Source organism: Quercus suber, unplaced genomic scaffold (assembly GCF_002906115.3).
Source record: "Quercus suber isolate HL8 unplaced genomic scaffold, Cork oak 2.0 scaffold_153, whole genome shotgun sequence".
NCBI classification, from domain to species: Eukaryota; Viridiplantae; Streptophyta; class Magnoliopsida; order Fagales; family Fagaceae; genus Quercus; species Quercus suber.
In genome coordinates, this window is record NW_027069614.1 from 612,153 (window position 1) to 630,329 (window position 18,177).

The window sequence follows — 18,177 nt, forward strand, 5'->3', positions numbered from 1 at the left end:
ACGTGTACTTTTATGCTGGTTTATACTTGTATGTTGTGATCAACCGTTGTGAGCTCCATAGTTAACCTAGCTCTATCATCCACACTNTTTTTTTTTTATTTTAAATTTTACTGTAACTAATTTTTATTTTGGTTTTTACAAATATCAATATCCATACCTATATTTATCACCCACAACACATTTGAATAGTATTCATGATTTTTTTATTTTTTTTTAACATAGCATGTTATAAATATCAACAACATATTCCTTCACAAGATTGCTATTAGTAAGTAATATTAAATCTATATCATGAAAAGGAATTTACATCTTAATATGATCATGCAACTATTTGCTTGAACTAGTAATTTTTTCTAACAATTGTCTTTATCATTTTTATCCATTAAGACTCCTTTAATATTAAATCTTCATGACTCTCCACTCATTGTTTAGATAAAAGAGGCCATTGGTGTATCAAAACGTAACTCTAAATAAAGGTTTGAAAAACAAAATAAATTGCATAACACAGTTTAGATGTACTACAAATATTCTGGCAAATGAAAAACCTTTGGTTAAGTTTCCTTAGATTTTAAATTATTAAATTCAGGAATTTTTTTCATGTAAATATGTTGTGTGGTTGTTTGAATCCAAAGAACAATACTTTATATACAATTTATATGATCTAGACTCAAGTGATTATTAATTTGTTATTTTTCAATAAAATTATTCCAAAAGTTTATAACTAAAATTGTGCAACGCATAGGAGTAATACTAATATATATATATATATATAACTGAAACCTTTAAATTTTTGTTGACCTCTTTAGAACTTGCCACATCATTATTATTATCTATATATAATATAAAATCGAAGATTAAAAAAATAATTATAATTTTTTTAATTAGACCTCGGGTTAGAATTTTTTTTTTTTTTTTAAAGACTCACTTTAGGGTTTTTTTTTTTTTTTTAAATTAGGATTAAGGAAAAAAAGAAAAAAGAAAAAAAGAGACACTCGTGTTAGGACTGTGCTTGCCACATCATTATTATTATCTATATATAATATAAAACCGAAAATTAAAAAAATAATTATAATTTTTTTAATTAGAGACGTTAGAATTAAAAAAAAAAAAAAAAGGACTCACTTTAGGTTTCAAAAAAAAAAAAAAGACTCATGTCAAAAAAATAAATTAAAAAATTTTAGGATTAAAAAAAAAAAAAAGAGACTCTTGTTAGGACTCTCTCTTCCCTCCTCAAAACCCTAAAATTGATCTCTAAAGCAGACCTAATAAAATTATGTTTCTCTAGCAGACCTTCTTAAACCAGTGATGAAACAGTGGAGGCATTGATCTAAGAAATAAGACATTTTAAAGAAACTCAGCTTCCCGTGGCAATGTTATAAAGCAAGGCATTGTTTTCATTTGAACCTTAAGCACTGTATACTTCAGCTTAATCAAACATTGGTTGATGACTACCACAGTGCCACCACTCACATAGTCACTTTGAAGTTCCACATTCCACAGCCAAATGAAAAAAGACAAGGTTTCATATCTGTCAAGAATTATTGCAAATGCATTGAACTTCCCTACTTGTTTTGTCACAACTGGAGACTTAGAATTCTCTAATCTTAAACCTGCTCAAATCAACAAATAAGATCCTCCGAGACAGTATGCTATTTCCCAATCATACTCAACTGCTTAACTAGCTCCTCATTTTCGAATTTCTTCAGGTTTTCAGCTATACTGTCAATATAAGAAGCTTTCAATCTAATTCCTTTCTTGGGCAGTAACCTCGCAAGCTTTGCAGCCTCTACCAGATGGCTTTGTTGACAAAGCTCAACTAAAAGAATAGAATAAAGATCAGAATCAATGGAAGTTAAAAACTCAAACTTCTCAACTTCGTCAAATAAGTAAAATCCATCTAGCACTCTTCCCTCCAAACAAAGCTCCCTTATCAAAATGCTACTTGCCAAACTATCAGGTTTCACCCCAGTAGCAAGCATCTTCCTAATGAGCTTCTCTGCCTCCTCAAGTTTTTGAAATTTTACGAAAGACAATATTAGAGAACTATAGCAATCACCATATGAAACATTGCCTCCTGCAACAACTTTATCAATCGCCTTATAAGCCTTTTCAACATGCCCCTCCATACAGAAACCATTTATCAAGCTACTAACTGTAACGCGATTAGGAGCACACCCAAAAGCTTCCATTCTATCCAAAATTTCCAATGCCTCCTTTGTCTGACCTTTCTCACAAAAGCTCTGAATCACAGATGTATATGTAACAACATTTGGACTACAATTTCCACCACCTCTCTCTATCTCACCCAACAACTCCAATGCTCTCTCCATACTCCCACATCTACAAACCCCATCAAGAAGGGTTGAATACACCACAACATTAGGCACACACCCATGCCCCTCACAAACTTAACCAATCCACAAGCATCCTCTATCCTACCCACATTACAGAACCCTTTAATCATGGCAACATACGTGATCATATCGGGATAAAAATCACTCAAACCCATCTCATTCATCAACTCTTCAGCCATATCCATATCACCATTTTCACAAAACAACCTTAGAACCACATTATAAGCTGTAGTATCGGCCTGCAAACCAAATTAATTCATTTTCCTCAATATCCACAAAGCCTCATTTGCAAGCGTAGCTTCCTTACACAAATTCAAAACCACCTTAAATGCCTTAGCACTAAACACATACCCGTCAACCCTATAACCCTCAACAATATCAACAACAACACCTGGGTTTCGATTAATTTGAAGCAATTCACAAGCTTTGTTGTACGTGAATGAACTATGCCTATATTTGGATTGAAGGCCAGCCCAGATGAAAAACCTAAGACCCATTTGAGACTGGTTTGGTTGACATCTATGTAAGACCTCAGTGACACAATTGGAGTCCAATGTGGTATTAACTGTGGCCAGGGATTTTTCTATGTTCTTGGCACCATTCCTTTGAGGTGAGTGTAGAATTTCTCAGCAGAGGAGACACTTGGGGAATTTAAAGTTGAGAACTTTGGGGCTTGAGAGAAGTAAGAGGTCAACAAAAATTTAAAGGTTTCAGTTATATATATATATATATATTAGTATTACTCCTATGCGTTGCACAATTTTAGTTATAAACTTTTGGAATAATTTTATTGAAAAATAACAAATTAATAATCACTTGAGTCTAGATCATATAAATTGTATATAAAGTATTGTTCTTTGGATTCAAACAACCACACAACATATTTACATGAAAAAAATTCCTGAATTTAATAATTTAAAATCTAAGGAAACTTAACCAAAGGTTTTTCATTTGCCAGAATATTTGTAGTACATCTAAACTGTGTTATGCAATTTATTTTGTTTTTCAAACCTTTATTTAGAGTTACGTTTTGATACACCAATGGCCTCTTTTATCTAAACAATGAGTGGAGAGTCATGAAGATTTAATATTAAAGGAGTCTTAATGGATAAAAATGATAAAGACAATTGTTAGAAAAAATTACTAGTTCAAGCAAATAGTTGCATGATCATATTAAGATGTAAATTCCTTTTCATGATATAGATTTAATATTACTTACTAATAGCAATCTTGTGAAGGAATATGTTGTTGATATTTATAACATGCTATGTTAAAAAAAAATAAAAAAATCATGAATACTATTCAAATGTGTTGTGGGTGATAAATATAGGTATGGATATTGATATTTGTAAAAACCAAAATAAAAATTAGTTACAGTAAAATTTAAAATAAAAAAAAAATTTACATGCTCATAATGTTAGACAACTACTTTCGCACACATATAATATCATTAACAACAAAAATAAAAATTAGAAATAATAACATAAACATTTTACTTCTCAAGAAAATTAATTTAATCTAATAACACACATAAACATAACACAAATACAAATGGAACCCTTGTTGTAGGAGAGAATACAAAATTTGATAATTCTTAAATAATATTTATAGAGGTTTATATAATAGATTTCATGGATTTAAGATTGCATTTATGACTCATAAGAAAAAAAAAAAAAAAAAAGAAGAAGAAGAAGAAGAAGAAGAAGAGAAATACATACCTATAATAGTCTGGATAGTAGGTTTGATAAAGATTTTACTATGGATTTCACAAATATCAAATTGCCTAAGTAATAAGAAAAAAAAAAGCAAACAAACAGACAAAGGAGAGTTAGATTTCTAAACAACATAGAAATTGTAATGAGAATTATTGATAATGGGGGAGAGAAAAGAAGAAGAAGAAGAAGAAGTTGTGCCTATGAATATATAAAAATTACACTAAAAAACATTATATATATATATAGAGAGAGAGAGAGAGAGAGAGAGAGAGAGAGAGAATTTTCAATTGTGAGGAACTTAGATTTCTAATCATTATAGAAATTATAAGAGAAGAAGAATTAACTTAGGATGTATGTTTATTCAAAAAAAAAAAAAAATTGTTATATAGTCATTGAACGTAATGTAAAAAAGAAGAAGTAAGTAAATATGAACGGCGATAAGGAAATAGGATAGAAATATATATATATATATATATATATTAAGTTATAATCAGCTCAGCCGTTTAAAGTTATCCAAAGAAGAAGTTAAACTCAACATAACTTATCCAAAAAAGTGATAAAGTCATAGAAGAAAAGTTGATAATAACAAAATTATATCTATAAATTTCTGCATGTGTAGTATGTTGCTGTTTTTTTTTTTTAATTAATAATTTTAATAAATGATTAGATGAAGAATTTGGATTGTAATTAAATTAAGATAGAATTTAGATTGTAATCAAAGTAATATTTTTATCAACTTATACATTATAGGAGAAGAAAAATTATATCTATTTTTTCCTTAAAATCTAATTTTATTTTTTTTGCAATATGGTAAAGTTACTTGCCTCGACCACGGTGTTTAAGTTCAACTTTTATTATATAGTATATGATATGATATGATACGATATGGATTAATATTACAAACCTTTTTTAGATGACACATGGTAGTAGATTTTATTTTTTATTATTTTTAAAATTATAAATCCATTTAGACGACATTTGATATTATTTTGGTGTACCATATTGGAAGTTTTTTTTTTTTTATGTGAAGTTTGTATTGATCTTCACGTTAGTAGATGTCAGACACACAAAATAATAAAGCAAAATATAAGATTATTTTATTCAAAATAAATTAATAAGAGCATTTGTACTGTTTAAATAATGAACAGTAACATTTAGCTTTTATTTACCTACTTTTTCAAATACATTTTTCAACAAATTTTCTATTTTTTCTTCATCTCATTTAAATATTATTTTTTTATTAATTCTTTATTCTTTTTTTAATCATCATTTATTTTTCTTATGTTCATTCTTAACAACAATATTTTTCAATAAAAAGTGTTATATCAACAATATTTTTTGCAATACTTTCACAAGAATCATAACAAAATCTTATGTGGAAAGTTGTTACTAAGTATTTGTTTGGATCAACGGTAGCGTTTGCACGTTTTGCGTTTTCTTCTCTCTATTTTTTTTTTTTTTAGCGCTTATGAACAGTAATCGGTACTATTCATGCATTTGATTATACTGTGTGGAAAACAAAGTTACCGTTCATGGGACCCACAATCACTTTATTTAGGAAAAAAAAATTAAAAATGGGTCTCATGACACTATTCACACATTTAAAAATTATTTTGTTACAGTGATTTCAGTTTTCAGTTTTCAACAAAATAAGTTGTATCCAAATGGACCTTAATTCTAATTTGAACCCACCACAATTTTTTTTTTTTTACTGACCAATATTAGCTAATAACAATCTGTTACTTAAGATTTATTGTAAAAATATTGTGGTAACATTTCTTAATTGTCATTTCTTAAACTTTATATTATTTTTCCTTTCAATTTCATCCATACATTTCTTTTCTTTTCTTTTTTTCTCTTGTCTTTTCCCCACCACTCACGTATACCCACTCCCCTTTCTTTTTATTTTTCTACTTGATTTCAGATCACTTTCTCCAGCTCTCTCTCTCTTTCTTTCTCTAGCTCTCTCTTTTTCTACTTGATTCTAGAACACTCTCTAGCTCTCTATGTGATAAGAAACAGAGAAAGAACAAGTAAGAAATATCTTGCTTGCTCCACCATTGATAGAAGGACACAGGCAAGCACAAAATCAGCGTTCACTGTGCCAAGCCGCGCCTTCCGCTCCGCCGCTGCTCGTCTTCCTCCACAACGTAGTCCAAACGGGTTAGATGGCTTCTGTCTTTTTTTTTCTTTTCTTTTCTTTTTTGCTTTTATTGTTATGATTTAATTAATTTTAAGATTGTGTTTTTGAGTTTGTATTTTGATTATGCTTGAGTTTAGAGATGTTTAAGAGAAATAATTGTTGTGTTTGTAGCCGTTGTGAGAGGAGAGAGAAATAATTATTTTTTATTGAGTTGTGTGGGGCCCGTGGGCCTAATCGCCTCAGCCCATCGTGTAGTAGGCCCAAGGCCCGCACCGAGGAAGGATGACCATCCAAGGCTAAATTAGGGAGAGACTCTTTTTGGATCCACGCTGAGGACCTCTTCGTCCTCGGCATACTAAGGATAATTTTGGGAAGGGACAAGCCCAGAGCAAGCTGTCACCTCCACACTTAATGCATTCACCTAACCCCTCTGGCCGCATTAATGGGGATGCAACCCCTTAGCAGGGCAACGTTGATCAGTGTGAACCACTTGAGTGTTGATAAGGCCTTTGATATGACGGACGGTCAGAAGAAAGGCGAATGGATGATCAACAGATGGAAGAACGAGATAGGACAATGAAGACTATATAAAGAGAAGCGAGTAAAATAAGAGGGGGGGAAAAGAAAGAGGAAAAAGGGCTCTTCGGCCATGGTCCGAGGAGCATCCCCCAGTTGTAAAAAGTTCTAAGTATTTTTTAATAAAAGAAGAGAGTTCATGCTTCGTGAACACTGGCCAGCGCCTAAACCTTCGATCCACTATCTACAAATTTATTGTTTGGGCTTGTTGGGCTGAAAACCCATTCATACTCTGGGTCCAATCCAAATTGAGTCCCTACAATTGGAGCCGTCTGTGGGAAGGATTAGTGCGCTGGCCGGTGTACCAGGCAGTTGTTTTGAGTGGTCGTTTTACAGTAAGTTGGCGACGTAAAAAAAAAATTGCAAGAAAATGGAAGATTTGATAGCGAAAAGAGAAATCTTAATATTATTTCATAAAAAGAAAAGTTACAGATTACAATCAGGGGCTCAGGCAGGCTTGCTTTACAACTATTCCTACCAGCTAGTTCTACAATCAGAGGCCTAGGTGGACCCGCCCTAAAACTAGCTAGAGGGAAGTGTCAATCCATGCTTTTATTGGCATCAAGAGAATGGGAGAACTTGACAATAAAAGCAGGGAAGGGGGAGGGCCAGCTCTCTTTAAAGCCACCAACAACTCCTTTCTTGGAGCGACGGAGCTTGAACAAAGCGAGGAGCAAATGCAAGGGGCTCCGGGACGCCCTCCCCTGTGATGTTCCTTTGATTCTCTCCAATCCTCACGAGCGTTGGCCGCTGGAGACGGCAACACTCGAACACCGCCCATGACATGAATTCGCACGTCTCCTTCGTCGGGGGTGCGCTCCGAGGAGAGACATTAGGTACTTCAACGACATCCCTCCGGGCCACCTTGTATGGCACCATCGGGGTTACGCCTAGATTCTGTTGCATCGGAAGCCCAGTGGGGGCTGTGGCCACAACGGCTCTTGGCACGAATGTCCTCACACCCGCCCAAAGCAGCCCTATATCTGCCAGCTCCGGTCACAATTCCGACGGGGTTATTAAAGGGGCTTGGGGAATTGAAAAGGTGTGTTCTTTTTGTTTGTGTTGGGAGGTTCATGGAGTATGGAGAAACCATCCCCCCGGAAAGCCTTATATAGAGGATGAGGGTTGGTGAGAATTAATTCACGCAGAATTCGAAAAGGGAGTTATAAGCAGGGCTAATAATGAAGCTACCAAATTCCAAGGGGGCCGTAAACCGTTGGACTCGTGTTAATTCATGAGGACATTAATGAAGGCGCGTCTCGCGCACCGAAGCGTCAAGCGCGGAACACGAACGGCGAAAGGACGCTTCATAAATGAAAAAGATGGGGGCTCGAGCTGGAGGCGAGATCAACGCCAACTGTAAAGATCATAATCCGACCCAAGGAGGAATCGTCTCCAGTAAAGTGGTCCGAGGACAAACCCTTACTTACAGAAAAATAGAAGTGGTAGACCGAACCAAGGCATTGCATGGTCCTCAGACCCAAGCCTATGGTAAAACTAATCACACCATTATATCTGGGTACTAGAAAGAACCAAGGTATTGCATGGTCCTCGGACTCAAACCTATGGGGAAACTAGATACTTACAGAAAAATAGAAGTGGTAGACAGAACCAAGGCATTGCATGGTCCTCGGACCCAAGCCTATGGGAAAACTAATCACACTATTATACCTGGGTACTAGATAGAACCAAGGTATTGCATGGTTCTCGGACTCAAACCTATGGGAAAACTAGATACTTACAGAAAAATAGAAGTGGTAGACAGAACCAAGGCATTGCATTGTCCTCGGACCCAAGCCTATGGAAAAACTATTCACACCATTATACCTGGGTACTAGACAGAACCAAGGTATTGCATGGTCCTCAGACTCAAACCTATGGGGAAACTAGATGCTTACAGAAAAATAGAAGTGGTAAACAGAACCAAGGCATTGCATGGTCCTCGGACCCAAGCCTATGGTAAAACTATTCACACCATTATACCTGGGTACTAGACAGAACCAATGTATTGCATGGTCTTTGGACTCAAACTTATGGGGAAACTAGATACTTACAGAAAAATAGAAGTGGTAGACAGAATCAAGGCATTGCATGGTCCTCGAACCCAAGCCTATGGGAAAACTAATCACACCATTATACCTGGGTACTAGACAGAACCAAGGTATTGCATGGTCCTCGGACTCAAACCTATGGGGAAACTAGATACTTACAGAAAAATAGAAGTAGTAGACAGAACCAAGGCATTGTATGGTCCTCGGACCCAAGCCTAGGAGAGAACTAATCACACCACTATATCCGCGTACTAGACAGAACCAAGATATTTCATGGTCCAAGGACTCGAATCTATGGAGAAAATAACTATCTGTAGAAAAACCAGAGTGTTACCTAGAGTCAAGCTATAATACGATCCTTAGATTTATATTTGAAGGATAACAGGTGATCTCAGGAGACTAACTCCAGAATAGAATACAAGTATTGAGCAGAATATTAGAGTAAAGCAAGTAAAAGAAAATATCCATAGTTGGAAGCAAAGTATTGAGTATTCAGTTCAAACAAAAAATATACAGTCTCCTTACAACGCCACCAAGGCAAGAAACAAAATGAAATAAAAAAGAAAATAAACAGAATTATCCTATGTCATACACCAGTCTCCCCAACTCAGTATGCAAATTAATTCGATAAGCAGATCAAAAGACTTTAGCCAAGGCCTAAGGGCTTCGTCTCGGAGGGTCCGCAGGAGGCCTCGCCACGTCTTGTGGCATTTCCTGACCCTCGATTCTAACTCCCCCCAACGTTCTCTGGGGTTCAACCTCCTCGGGGGGTTAGTCAGCTGAAGACGTAGCCTCGGCGGTCTTATTGTGGCTCTCACTCACTGGTAATGCGGATCCCTCCTTGGGAGCAGCAGGGGCAGTCTCGCGAATTGCAACAGGATAATATACCCTGTCCTCCCTCCTAAGGTCAGATGATGCATCAACCCCTGCTTGGTTGAGGGCTTCATACCAGGTCTCAGAACAATAATGCCTGCACACTGCAGGAACTTGAGCCCGAAGGGTGGCTTCAGTCTTAGCCACCCCATCTGCGAAAGCCTCCTCCTCCGCCTGTTCTACAGAGCACTCAGCGTCTATTTTTGCAAATACCGCCTCATCTTTGGCTCTCACAGCTTCGTCCCTGGCATACTCGGCAATACCTTTCTTATGGATTGCCTCGGCCAACTTTTTCTTCAGGTAGGCAATGTCCCCTTTGGCAGTCTGTAGTTGGCCCTCAATGTCTTGCAAGCGATTGGTTTGATCCTCTGCTTGCTTCCTAGCCGCGGCTAAGTCGGAGGCAGCAGTGTCCCTGGCCTTTGTCATCTCCTCCAGATTCTCGGTCGCCTTTTTTAGGTCGGCCTCAGATCTCTTGAGGGTACTGGCAGCTTTCAAGAACTTGTCACGCTCTTGCGCTAAAGCGCTGCTTTGGCCATCGATCTCCTCGTCTAACCTGAAAAGAGCCTGGATAGCCTGCCAATAAAAACAAGTAACTTCGTAAAGAGAAAGGAAGGTACTAAGCAATAAAGTTCAAATAAAGTAAATAGGTACCAAGGGACCCACCATGCTTAGATATTTCTTAAGGTCAAGGATAACCTCTGTCCCACTCATATTTCTTAGCTTGGCCATGTCAGTGGGAAGGAGAAGAGACTTCTCCAGGGCATCGGCTACGAGATCCCCCTCAACTCCTTGAGATTCCCGTATCGATGCGTCATCCATCAGGGGCTGATCATGGAGCATGGCAGCAGGCAGCCAGGCTTGGGCCTCAGACTGCTGGACGATCTTCCTACCTTTCCGTTGACTACCGAGTTTCAGCTGCTTCGGAAGCCTGCGAAATCCACCCTCCTCGGGCGGGGACTGGGATTTGCTCCCATCCATTGGCTCCTTACCCTTGGAATGTCTCTTCCTTTTTGGGTCATAGGACTCGGTCTGAGGGTCTGATACTGTAGGGACAGAGGATGACCTGGTTTGCACAGTTAAAATCTGGGGCGGATGTGTTGAAGGCTTGGGCGGCAACTCTTCCGGTGCACCCTTCTTGGAGCCGCCTTCAAGCAGGTTAAGAAGATTGGTTTGGGGCTGTCTTTTTAAACCCATCTCAGCCTGGGTACCAACTCTTAGGGATCGAAGATCGGCTTCGGTCAGATGAGGGTCTCCTAGATCACCAGAGGGATCCTCGGATTGATCAGCTAGGTTGAACACACTATATTCGTCCTTAGAAGAGCTCAGTTCAACCACCTCCCCTGCCTTCTTAGATTGTCCTTCCTCGGCCACCGTTACTTGGTGGGATGATGAGGGACCTGCTAGCGGAATACCTTCAGGTATGTGAGATCCCTCGGAAAATGCAAAACCGTCCTCCACCACGGTAATCTGCGTAAGCCGAGGGTCACGAGCTCTAATTACGTGCCTCGGGACTGGGAATGATTTCTAAGCTGGGTCGCATCCGAGGATTTTGTGAGCAGCTCTAACCTGGTTATCAGTTTCGTTCAGAAAAAGTTCTGACCTAAGAACAGTTTCCAAATCCGCTTTGTTGACTAGGTGGAAATGACGTGCGAAGGCGTGTGGATCTGTGAAAAGAAAAGCGAAACTCCTGTGGTTAATCAATCAAAGCGGATATACAGCTATAAAAAAAAAAGAAAAATACTGAAACCTAGATCGTCTCCTACTTCGGATACCCTACCTGGCTCCCCCTCTACTGTTGGGCAGTGAAAACCGTTGTGCCACTCTCCCGACATTATGAGGAAATCTTGAGTCAACCCTTTATTAGAATCAGGAAGACACTGGATGAGTCGGACCCTATCATCCCTCGTCTTCATATAGTACGTCTTACCCCTCAGGTGATGAAGGTTGTAGCACCAGTTCACATCGTGGTGAGTCAGTTTCAGCCCCATTTTCTCATTCAAGGTATCTACACACCCTAGTATCCTAAATACATTCACGGCGCACTGGGTAGGAGTCAGACGGAAATGCCTAAGGTAACCGAGAGTCACTGGCCTCATAGGGATTCTCATCCCTCCCTCTACGAAAGTGACTATCGGGATCACGACTTCACCCTCTCTCCTCTTAATATACCACTCCCCTTCTTCACAGTACCTCAAACTCACATTATTGGGTATCCCATAGTCAACAATGAATTTGTTCATCATCTCGTTGGACTCAACCAACTTCTTAAACTTACCCATCCCCCAAGGACGGCTAAAGGTTCCAGAAGAAGAAAAGAAGGAATAAAATCAGGAAAATTTGGGGTCACCGGAAGAAGAAGACTTACAGAAATATGACGATCCTCTTCAGGCAGTGTGCAAGTTGAACCAGATTCAAATTATACGCACTAATAGTTGTAAGCACGAAAATGAGGAAACCAAACGGTTCAAACAGGTACTTATACTCCTCCTTAGGCTCCCCAAATGTAACCGCCTGCCCATAAAACCAGGAGATCCCCACCGAACAATTACTATCACACCGTTGAAAGTGGGAAACGTGGTGCCGCCAAAATTTAATGTGAGCACATACTGAGTCTTGAAACGTCAAAACGTACATCGGGCAGTCGAAAAGTCGCCAGTATTAACGCGGACCTAAGTGGGGCGATTCGTCTAGAGGGCCAGTAGATATCAAAACCCTCGTCCCCGTCCGAGGGAAAGTGAAGCAGGGTTTTGAGGGGCTATTGTGGGGCCCGTGGGCCTAATCGCCTCAGCCCATCATGTAGTAGGCCCAAGGCCCGCGCCGAGGAAGGATGACCATCCAAGGCTAAATTAGGGAGAGACTCTTTTTTGGATCCACGCCGAGGACCTCTTCGTCCTCGGCATACTAAGGATAATTTTGGGAAGGAACAAGCCCAGAGCAAGCTGTCACCTCCATACTTAATGCATTCACCTAACCCCTCTGGCCGCATTAATAGGGATGCAACCCCTTAGCAGGGCAACGTTGATCAGTGTGAACCACTTGAGTGTTGATAAGGCCTCTGATATGACGGACGGTCAGAAGAAAGACGAATGGATGATCAACAGATGGAAGAACGAGATAGGACAATGAAGACTATATAAAGAGAAGCGAGTAAAATAAGAGGGGGGGGGGAAAAAAGAAAGAGGAAAAAGGGCTCCTCGGCCATGGTCCGAGGAGCATCTCCCAGTTGCAAAAAGTTCTAAGTATTTTTTAATAAAAGAAGAAAGTTCATGCTTCGTGAACACTGGCCAGCGCCTAAACCTTCGATCCACTGTCTACAAATTTATTGTTTGGGCTTGTTGGGCTGAAAACTCATTTATACTCTGGGTCCAATCCAAATTGAGTCCCTACAAGTTGTATAATTTTTTTAAGAAGAAAAATTCATTTGAAGTTGCTACAGTGTTTTTTTATATCTAGAGAAGCACTGAAGCAACTTCAAAGAATTTTTGGAAAAGTTTTGTATTTAGAGAATTTGTTGGAGCTGATTTTTGGGGTTTGTTCTCCAAAAATAGATTTAACTAATCTATTGGAGATGCTCTAAATAGGCTAAAGTTGGAAGACTCTATGGAGGCCGAGGAACACTTCAGTCAAAATTCAGACCCTTTTTTCACAATAATAATGTAATGAAAATCCATGGCTGCACTAGTACACTCCACTTGTAAACCTTCACTAGTCTTCTAAGCGCAAAAAAGAAAATGGGTATTTGGGTTTTACCTTTTGACCAGAACAAAGGCTGAGCTCATGGCATGCGACACTGCTATGACTTTCAAGTTTCAAGTTATCAGATCAAAGCACACATGTGAAATTGCATAATAATTAAGTAATTTTTTACCCAAAAAAAAAATAATAATAATTAAGTAATATGCAACTACCCCTTTCGTTATTAGTATTACTATATATATTTACAAGTGTTGTATTTTTTTGACCTTTGTAGATTATAAAATGTTCTTCTGCTATTAAATTGAATCAGTGATACCTACACCTACAGCACATCCTTTTTCGGACATGAATTCCGTCAAAGCTAAACCAACCACGCAGTGCCACGTGGTGGCCATGCCTTCTCCAGGCCGTGGCCACATCAACCCCATGTTGAACCTCTGCAAGATACTAGCTTCCAAAAACAGCAATATCCTCGTCACTTTCGTTGTCACCGAAGAATGGCTTGGTTTCATCGGCTCCGATCCTAAGCCCGACAACATTCGCTTCGGCACCATTCCTAACGTTGTCCCATCAGAGCTAGTCCGCGCAGCTGACATTTCCTCCTTCGCCGAAGCTGTCATGACGAAGATGGAAGCTCCATTTGTGCGGCTCCTTGATCAGCTTGAGCCTCCGGTTACAGTTATCATGGCTGATACTTTTCTTTTCTGGGCAGTTGGAGTTGGGAACCGAAGGAATATTCCAGTGGCATCGTTTTGGCCTATGTCGCCGTCCATGTTCACCATCATCCAACATGTGGATCTTTTAGTCAAAAATGGTCATTTCCCATCTGACTCAGGTGAGTATGTATTAAATTATTAATACAAATTCTTTTTACTTATATTATCTCTTCTCCTACTTCTTTTTTTTCTTAGTAAATAATAAATAAAATATTTCAATTTTTTTAACATGTGACCATGTGAGTAGGGAAAAAAAATACATTATTGGAAAACAAAAAACCCAATAATAAAATAACCCACCTTACCATTTTATGGTACGGAACACAGTCCAAGCAAAGATTTAGTTTTTAATAGTCATTCATTATGATTTATTTATATATGAAGCTATAAATTCTAGAATTTGAAGAAATATGATGGGCTAAGAATCTAATAGCAGGTTTAAATATGAAATAAAATTTAAATTTCACACATACACACACATATATATATATTAAAATAATGATGTGTAAAATTGTAAGTCTCAAAAGTTTAGGTAATAAAATATTATATGTTCAACGAAAAGTCAAATTGCTTTGGTTTTATATATACTAAAAATTATTGATTAAAAATTAGTTACCAATCTTTGCAATGCATACAAAAGTAACAAAATATTATCTTCTCTATGTTTTTTTATAATAAAAATAAATAAATATGGACTTTGATAATTATTAAAAGATATTCATAATATATGATTGTGTTTGTTAATGGAATTGAATCTATTATATTATTTGGAGAAAATATAATACGACAATTTTAATGTAGACGATAAATATAAGAGCTTTTATGGTGAATTCTTATAGAATTTAAACTCAATGAAAAAAATACAAATTAGAATAATGATGTGAAAAAAAAAGTGTTTTAAAAGCTTATGTGGCAATAATAGAAGAAGTTAACATAAAGTCATTTTTATTTTATTTTATATTGCATATAGATTTGGATTATAGATATATAAAATAGTTTAACATTTGAATCCAAAATTATAGTGTGGCTTCCTAATAAGTAATAAAATTTAACTTAAAGGACCCATAAAATATAATAGACAGATGATCCATACTTGTGGCTCCCTCCCAAAAAACAAATATTATTTGCTTTTATCTATAAAAAATATATATGGTAAATGTTTTCCATATTTTTGTTACTATATTTTTTTTAAAATAAGCGTAACATAACCGTATAATACGAGTTTGTTTGGATATTGTTTATTTGCTAAAAACTGAAAACTAATTGCTAAAAACACTATAGAAAAACATTTTTTTAAAGGCAAAACACTATTCACGAATACTATTCACGCATTTTTATGCTTTGGCTGGTCCATGAACAGTGCCATGGGACCAGCCAAAAAAATGCAAACGCAACTTTAGTGCTAGGCAAACACACATTACATGTACTGTTTTTTTTTTTTTTTTTTTCCTGATTCCATATTTTTATGCCAAATTTTTGAAATGTACTTTTTCAAAGATGCCAAAATATACCCGTCTATATATTTACCGTATTATACTTGTATCATATCCTTGGTCAAGTTCTTGGTTTCTCACAGAAATCAATTTTTTCCCCCTGGGCATGGGAGGGGGGGGGGGGGTTGCTATTTCTTTCTTTGCTTTGAAAGATTACCAAAGAGATTGATTTGGTAGTGCAAAATGAAGCTATAGCTGCTGAACAAAGGCAATGAAGTTATGAAAATGGAGAGAACACCTTGACAAATTAGCAGACGGATTACTTTTTGGATAAAATTTGGCTACAATCAACAATAGGAAAATGTCCTATGTTTACTTACTAAATCACACTTAAGTGATTGTAAACAATCAATTTCAGGTGTATTGCATATGACAAGAACACATATAATTTTCTTATTGTTGGTGATAGCCTTATGTTATAACCAAGTTTGTAACTAAATTTTGTTCTTACATTTTTTTTTTTTTTTTTTTTTTGCTTATTAATTTTTTGCCTATGAGATTTAACCCTTACAGCTACCTTATACAAAAGAACCAATTCAACAATAAGTCAACTTTTTTCATGGCAACTCAAACAAAGCATCAAAACAGCTAGAAAAATAAGTGAACTAATTACCAATTAACGTAGTTTCTTCATTGTCATACTTCCGCTAGGATTATGTTTACCCAATTGTGGATTTCTATTGATACCATTGTTTGTTTGTTTGTTTGTTTATTTATTTTTATATTTATTTTTTTTTTTTATGTCAGCAAAAGCTGAGGAGCATGTAGATTACATCCCTGGAATTTCCTCCACACAACTAATGAATATTCCTTTTGATGGGAGAAACCAACAAATGACAAAAAGAGTTCTCGAAGCTTTTTCATGGGTAAACAAAGCACAATATCTCTTATTAACTTCCATTTATGAGTTCGAATCCAAAGTATTTGATGTTCTAAAAGCAAAATTCTCATTCCCAGTATATGCTATGGGTCAAATCGTACCTAACTTTGATTTTGGAGAAAACACAAACCACAGTGACAACAACTATCTACATTGGTTAGACTGCCAACCTAGAAGTTCTGTTTTATATATTTCAATGGGAAGTTTTCTTTCATTTTCTAGTGCCCAAATGGATGAAATTGCAGCTGGTTTGTGTGATAGTGGTGTCAGATTCTTTTGGGTGGCACGTGATGAGACTAGTAGATTGAAAGATGTTTGTGGTCATAGAGGATTAGTAGTGCCTTGGTGCGATCAATTGATGGTCTTATCTCATTCTTCTATAGCGGGCTTTTGGTCACACTGTGGGTGGAATTCCACTCGAGAAGGAATGTTATGCGGTCTTCCTTTTCTTACCTTTCCCATAATCTTTGATCAAATTCTGAATAGTAAGTTAATTGTGGAAGATTGGAAAATTGGGTGGAGGGTGAAGCAAGATGTGGGAATGAACAATTTGGTTTCAAGAGTGGAAATTTCAAGGCTAGTGCAGAAATTTATGAATTTTGAAAATAATGAAGTGAAAGAAATTAGGACAAGAGCAATTGAATTTCAACGGATTTGTCAATGTGCAATTGCAAAAGGAGGATCATCTGAAACCAACATCAATGCCTTCATCCAAGACCTTTCACATAGCGTGGTTATTAAGTAGAAAGTAACTTTTTTGTTCGGCATGACCATAAAATGTCATGCCTTCTTTGCAGTTATCTACGGAGTTTCAAGACCTTAACCTTGATAACAATACAAGCCCAAAAAAAAAAAAAAAAACCTTGATAACAATAAATAATAATAATAATAATGAGCCAAATAGTTTGGACTTACAACTACTTGTTATTATTATATAATGTACTTTCTTCAACAAGATAATCTATTGAAGGTCCTAGTAATAATAATCTTTATTTTATAAATTGCATTAACTTACTCTCTTTTTTTCCCTAGTGTGTTAATGTGTTGTCCATTTGAAGAATCTCTAGCAAGTGGCTACAACTTGTATATCATGTTTCATGACGTCATAATAGAGTTGGTTATTGTGTTATTGGATAGAGTAAAGGTTATTGTTTATTGAATTTTAGTGGCATGTCACATGAATGCTTCATGATGTCATCAGTAGAATTAATTATTGTGTTATTGGATTGAGTAAGGGTTATTGTTTATTAACTTTTTTTTTTTTTTTGCTGAATATTGTTTACTAAATTTTAGTGCCATGTCACATGAATGTTGTATGATGTAGATTAGTTTCCTTCTTCTCTTGAAAAATTTCTAATTAACACTATTTGTGTCTTGCAAAACTAAGCGCTTGTTTGGATTGAGGGGAAGGGGTTGTAGAGTAGAGTTGGCCGGAAATTAATTTCTACTCTTAATTTTTGGCCAAATCTACTATATTCCTCATCCCTCTCCCTCAATCCAAACAAGCCCTAAATGTTTATGCCTTACTTTTCAACATAAATTGGGCTTCATAAAAAAAACATCTTCATGAACAATAATTGATGATAACAATATTCTTTAATTATGGTAAATTAATAAGAAGATTTTATTAGGATAAAATAGTTTTTACAATGTTGGGATGAAATTTGTCATTCACCACTA

General features: G+C 36.5%; 1 protein-coding gene and 1 pseudogene across 4 annotated transcripts; one reads left to right on the forward strand and one right to left on the reverse strand.

Annotated features, from left to right (window-relative positions):
• Positions 1-1,649: 1,649 nt before the first annotated feature.
• LOC112032453 (pentatricopeptide repeat-containing protein At5g47360-like) lies at positions 1,650-10,690 on the reverse strand (annotated as a pseudogene).
• On the forward strand, positions 5,977-17,724 carry LOC112032461 (UDP-glycosyltransferase 87A1). 4 transcript variants are annotated; one of them, XM_065777319.1, is made up of 3 exons: positions 5,977-6,232; positions 13,683-14,243; positions 16,371-17,724. In XM_065777319.1, exons 2-3 carry the CDS (start codon positions 13,754-13,756, stop codon positions 17,240-17,242), a joined length of 1,362 nt encoding a protein of 453 aa, XP_065633391.1. In that variant the 5' UTR covers positions 5,977-6,232; positions 13,683-13,753; the 3' UTR covers positions 17,243-17,724. The 4 variants fall into 4 exon arrangements, with proteins under 4 accessions (XP_065633391.1, XP_023920989.1, XP_065633389.1 ...); XM_024065221.2 differs by having other exon boundaries at positions 5,979-6,232; positions 16,365-17,724; XM_065777317.1 differs by having other exon boundaries at positions 5,979-6,232; positions 13,719-14,243; positions 16,365-17,724.
• The last annotated feature ends 453 nt before the right edge of the window (positions 17,725-18,177 follow it).

What these genes read in the sequence shown, in the direction of transcription:
- LOC112032461 (XM_024065221.2), top strand. Translation starts at nt 13,754, where the DNA reads ATGAATTCCGTCAAAGCTAAACCAACCACGCAGTGCCACGTGGTGGCC. An exon ending in TCATTTCCCATCTGACTCAG is followed by an intron (nt 14,244 to 16,364) that starts GTGAGTATGTAT and finishes TTTTTATGTCAG; the next exon opens with CAAAAGCTGAGGAGCATGTA.